Source organism: Fragaria vesca, unplaced genomic scaffold, assembly GCF_000184155.1.
Source record: "Fragaria vesca subsp. vesca unplaced genomic scaffold, FraVesHawaii_1.0 scf0513090, whole genome shotgun sequence".
In the NCBI taxonomy this organism is placed as follows: Eukaryota; Viridiplantae; Streptophyta; class Magnoliopsida; order Rosales; family Rosaceae; genus Fragaria; species Fragaria vesca.
This window is the reverse complement of record NW_004443444.1, coordinates 277,688-283,837: the sequence shown is the minus strand read 5'-3', so window position 1 is coordinate 283,837 and position 6,150 is coordinate 277,688. Positions and strand designations below refer to the sequence as shown.

The 6,150-nt window shown below is 49.3% G+C and overlaps 1 protein-coding gene across 1 annotated transcript; it reads left to right on the top strand.

Annotated features, from left to right (window-relative positions):
• Positions 1-4,238: 4,238 nt before the first annotated feature.
• Positions 4,239-5,771, top strand: LOC101302897. The gene is made up of 2 exons (XM_004309816.1): positions 4,239-4,952; positions 5,055-5,771. The coding sequence occupies exons 1-2, from the start codon at positions 4,239-4,241 to the stop codon at positions 5,769-5,771; spliced, it is 1,431 nt and encodes a 476-aa protein (XP_004309864.1).
• The last annotated feature ends 379 nt before the right edge of the window (positions 5,772-6,150 follow it).

Genomic DNA, 6,150 nt, shown 5'->3' with positions numbered 1-6,150 from the left:
CAATACCACAGAATAGTCCCACATCGGGGACTAATCACAAAACCCCCAATACAAGCCTATAAAACAGGCATGAACTCCCAGAAAAGGTAAGTTCCACTACTCCTCCCACATTCCCATACTATACAAGTAGCAATTAAACGCTGACTTAAGCATCGGAGAGTCGAAGACTGGGTCTCCCCAGTCCCGACTCCTGACGTGTTGTTGCTTATGCAGTTACAGGATTCGGAACCAAGGATTCAACCTCTCGTCCCGTGTTCTCGGAGGAGGTAGAAACAATTGGCGCTAGAAGGAGGGCTCCCTCTTGTGGAACTCCCACCTAGCTTAACAGGATGGTGGAAATTGTGGATGACCCGAACGAACCAGGAACCCAAATAGAAAAAGAACTTTTCCAATCCGGGGACACATCCCATAACCAAACTACCGTTACCACGGCTCCCATTAACCACCTTGATGCCGCCACAGCCCACGAAATTTTGAAAAAAGACTTCCATGTGTTCCGAGAGCAAGTAGCCAAAGAAAAGGCAGAAGCTGACACGTAACGGGTCCGTATCGCCGAACTAGAGAAAGAACAATTCCTACTTCGCGCAACCGTGGATCACTGCAACAGCTATATTGATACTCTGGAAAGGGCGACAAGGGTCACCCCCACCCCCGACGCAACCTTGACATCCCTTTTTCCTAGCCAAGGACAGAATAGTTCTGTGGCCCCGGTAGGCCCCAACCAAATCATTTACGTCACCCATCCACTCACCCACCAATCCTTTCCACTCCCAGCCCCTCAACCATCTGCAATCAATAATGAGTCCATTCCTTTGATAAACCAGCCTGAGCCATCTAATCCACTCATTCCTAATCCCAACTCTGCCAACACTGCTACTCTGCCCCTCGATATGCAAACCCAACTCCTCCTCCAACTCAGCAATTCGGTCACTCAGCTAGCCTCACGAATCGAAGGAGTTGAGAGTCATGGGAGTCAGCGACCTCTCTTCTCGGGTTATGGACATCGCCCAAGCCCCTTTACGCCACGAGTACAAGTGGAAAAGAGACCACCCGAGGCCAAACCCTTTAAAATAGACAAATATAAGGGCACCAGCGACCTTCACCTTCACCTTGAAACATTCCTCTCGTTTTGCAGTTCCACTCAATACACAGATGCTATAGCTTGCCACGCCTTCCAAGAAACCCTTTCAGATGAAGCACTTAGTTGTTTCCATAACTTGCCTCCCAACTCCATTGACAATTTCGACCAACTCTCAGAACGCTTCCTCAATCGCTTCATACTCCATGCCAGCATCTACCACAGTGTGGATGCCTTGTTCCACATAAAGCAAAAAGAGGGGAAGACCTCCATGAGTTACTGTCCCGGTGGCAATCAGCCACGGCACGCTGCCACAACTTGCAGCCCCGGGTCGCTAAACAAGCTTTTCGCCAAGCTTTGCTTCCCGTCAGCTTCCTAATGGAGATTAACAGGAACCCTCCAGGGTCATATGATGCTTTGATGGACCTTGCTGTCCGCTGGGCGCGTGCCGAGTTTGCCACTTTTGGACATTCCAACCCAACTACCACATTAGCACTCCCAGCCCCACCCAAGCAGCAATCCCAGCAAAAGTATGACCATTATGATCGAGGACAAGACAAAAGCAAGCAGCATAGCAACTACCGTGACAGCAACCATGGGCGCAATTCAGACCTTCGCCACTGTGGGCAGCGGGGACGGGACCATCCCTATCGGTCTTGGGAGCAGAGCCCCCAACAACAACAACGTCGCTCCCCACCACCTCGTTACGAGATCCACACAGCCCTAACCACTACATATGAAGATATATGGACCAGGCACAAAGATCTCATTCCCCCGCCACCTAAGAGCAAGTATCCCAAAAAACCCCGGCGAGCAACAAGGAACAAATATTGTGCTTATCATGATGACAACGGCCACACCACTGAGACGTGCCATGGCCTCCGCAATGCCGTAGAACACTTGATTCGTAATGGCCAACTCCATCAATACTGCACTCCCGCCACAGGAGCCAACGCCATTGAGGTCCACAGACAGATCTTAACCATACATGGTGGCGCCCTGCGACTCCCTCCTTGTCAGCCTTCAGCAGAAAGGCAATGCACGAACCACTTGGAGATTCTTGAACTGCAAAGGGGTGTCACCACCACCCCATCAACATGAGACTAGGTGACATTTTTCAAGAAGGAAGATACGATCAGTTGCCATCACAATGAACCCTTCATAATCAATGTCCAAGTGGATCACTACAGGTGTCATAGAGCCCTCGTGGACACAGGCGCCGCGGTTAGTGTCATGTTTGCCGATTGTTATTGAGGACTCCGGCATGACCGAGCTAAGTTATATAACAACCATGATCCTCTCGTCAGCTTCTCAAGAGAGATTGTGCAGCCCTTGGGCTCAGACCGCTTGACAGTGTCACTAGGGGCCAACCTCTACCGTACTTCCATAACAGCACGTTTTGTCATAGTTGATTGCCCCTTCTCCTACAACCTCATCTTGGGTCGCGGCATCCTCTGGGGACTGCATTGTTTCATTGCAGGTAACATGCTACTCATGAAAGTGCCCACTCCGGGAGGCATACTCACAATCCAAGGGGATAGGGCTGCCATTGAACATTGCCATCTTAATGCCATCCAACAGGGACGTGGGGCCTATGAGATATTGCCACTTAGCCCCTCGGAACCCATTGATGACCCCAGGGATGACCCTGAAGGAAAAGACAAGAAGCAAGCCCTGAGACCTAACCCAGCAGAAGACACAGAATGGGTATCCCTGTCGCCCAGTACTCCCGAGAGGAAGGTCCGCATCGGCACGAGCCTTAACCCGGAACTCCGCCATAAACTCATTGCATTCCTCCAAGATAAGCAAACAGTTTTTGCCTGGTCCTATGCTAACATGCCAAGCATCTCCCCTGATGTTATCACACACAAACTTAATATACTTAAAGACCACCCCCCCTGTCAAGCAAAAACGTAGTGCCTTCAACCCGGAAAAGTATCGCGCCATCCAAGCCGAGGTCCAGCGGCTAAAAGAAATCAAGTTTATACGTGAGGTCTCATACCCAACATGGGTTTCCAATGTAGTCATGGTCCCCAAGCCTAACGGCAAATGGCGAATGTGTGTTGATTACACTAACCTCAACAAAGCCTGCCCCATGGACAGTTTCCCTTTGCCACGGATTGACCAGCTGGTTGATTCCACAGCCGGTTTCAAAATGCTCAGCTTTCTGGATGCCTACTCGGGATATAACCAAATCAAAATGCACCCCACAGATCAAGAACACACTACTTTTGTCACGGATAAAGGACTGTATTGTTACGAAGTCATGCCCTTTGGCCTTAAGAATGCAGAAGCAACTTATCAGAGGTTGGTCAATGCCATGTTCGAAGAAGAAATTGGGGAAGTCATGGAAGTCTACGTAGATGACATGCTGGTCAAAAGCAAGACAGCTGACGACCACATTGCCAACTTAGACAAAGTCTTCACTAAGCTCCTAGCTCACGGGATGCGGCTCAACCCTCAAAAGTGCATTTTGGCCGTTAGTGGCGGAAAATTTTTGGGATTCATGGTCAGTGAAAGAGCCATTGAAGTTAACCTAGAGAAAGTACAAGCCATACTTGACATGACAGTCCCAAAAACTCGGAACAAAGTCTAGTGCCTCACGGGACGTTTGGTGGCCTTAGCACGTTTTATCTGCCGCCTCACAGACAAATGCAATCCATTCTTTCCATTGCTGAAAGCTCAGTACAAGGAGAACGTGGCATGGGGCCCGGAACATGATGATGCCTTCAATAATATCAAAGCCTACCTTGCGGCGGTCCCCCTTCTCTCCAAACTTGTCCCGGGAGAAGTACTGTACTTGTACTTGGCTGTTTCCGCCACAGCCATCAGCGCTGCCCTCACACGCCACGATCATGACAACGAGCTCTCGGTATACTACTGCGGCAGAGGGTTCACGGATCCCGAGACCCGCTACCCTGACATTGAAAAATTAGCTCTAGCCCTCATCACCGCAGCCAGAAAACTCAGGCAATACTTCCAGGCACATACCATCCATGTCCTCACCAATCACCCTCTGAGGCAAATACTCTAAAAACCTGAAACTTCAGGGCGCTTGGTAAAATGGGTAATAGAATTGGGAGAATTTGACCTACACTTCAAACCAAGAACAACCATAAAAGGACAAGCTGCCGTGGATTTCATTGCTGAATTGATCCCCATGAACCCAAGCGACCCAGACCAGGACGTCCCCCCCTCCCCCTGGAACAAAATTTGGGAACTCGACGTTGATGGATCCTCTAACAACAGGCTCAATGGAGCAAGGATAATAATCACAGACCCAGAGGGCCATTCTTATGAATATGCTCTCCGGTTTGAATTCAAAGCGTCCAACAACATAGCTGAATACGAGGCCCTCATAGCCGGCATTCAGCTCTATCGAGAACTCGGAGCCCTGCACATCCACATATTCAGTGATTCTCAACTTGTGGTCAATCAAGTGGCAGGAGACTTCAAAGCCAACCAGAACAACCTGGGATCCTACAAAAGTCCAGCTGGCACCCTCCTACAACACTTCACATCTTACAAGCTCACCCAAATCCCAAGGGCCATGAACTCCAAGGCAGATGCTCTCGCGAGACTCGCCACAGCACCTCCCGAGTCCACGCCACCAGATCTGCACATAGAAATCTTGGACAAACCTAGTATTTCGAAGGCTTATTCAAAAATCTTTGCCATAGAAACACCTAGCCAACCCTCATGGATGGACCCATATGTGGCCTTCCTTTCTAATGGAACCCTGCCCTCGAATGCACAAGAGGCACATCGATTACGCCACAAAGCTTCACTCTACTTGCTTAGAGGAGGGAAGCTATACCGCCGTGGACAGTCATGTCCCCTTTTAAGGTGCTTGCCAACAGCAGAAGGGCACAAAGTATTGAAATCACTCCACAGTGGAGTATATGGAAACCATGCGGGGGCTTGGAACCTCAAGTTCAAAGCACTAAGAGCTGGATACTATTGGCCAACATTATAGCAAGATGCAAAGGCAGTTGTCCAAACATGCCTTCACTGCCACAAATTTGCAGATTTTTCCCGCCGTCCCTCAGTTCCATTATCTGTCATCATTTCCCCAGTCCCTTTCAGCCAGTGGGGACTCGACTTCATAGGGCGGCTACCCACAGCCCCGGGACAACTCAAATTTGCTATCGTCCTGGTGGACTATAACACCAAATGGATAGAAGAAGAGCCCCTTGCTACAATCACAACCGAAAAAGTGATAAACTTCCTATGGTGTAATTTATACTGCCGGTTTGGGGTACCACAAGCCATCATCACAGATAATGGGACACAATTTGACAATGAGACATTCAGAGAATTCCTCTTTGAGCAAGGCACAACAATCTTCTATGCCTCCCCAGGACACCCCCAAACCAATGGCCAAGTGGAAGCTATAAACAAGCTCATCAAGCAAAACCTGAAGAAACGCCTAGAAGATGCTAAAGGGTTATGGGCTGCCAAGCTTCCGGAAGTCCTCTGGACACTTCGTACTACTCCAACAGTAGCCACAGGGGAATCCCCATACCTCTTATCCTATGGCACCGAGGCAGTGATCCCTGTAGAGATGGAGGTCCCGAGTGAACGTGTCACAGCATATGATCCCGAGACAAACACCGCGGGACTGCATCTCAACATGGACCTTCTCGAGGAGCACCGGGACAGAGTACATCTCAAGAATGTCAACAATAAATAAAAAATTGCCAAGCATTACAACAAAACAGTTGTCTCCCGCCCTCTAAAAGTAGAGGATTGGGTCATGAAAGAGGTTATCCCCCACCCTACCGGGCTCAAGGCAAAATGGGAAGGCCCATTGGAGATAGTCAACGCCCCGGGACCAGCTACCTTTTACCTTCGTGACACTGATGGCCGAGTCCTACCTCGCCCCTGGAATGCTCGCCACCTCCACCTCTACCCTGTCTAGCTTATCAACACTCCAACACCAACATGGTAGTTAGTACTTCATTACTTGTGTACTTTAGCCCAGTAACGACTCATTTCAAATGTACACCTTGCCCAATAGCGGCCTATATGAAGTAATTATTTCTCTATCTTTTTCAACATTCCACACAAAA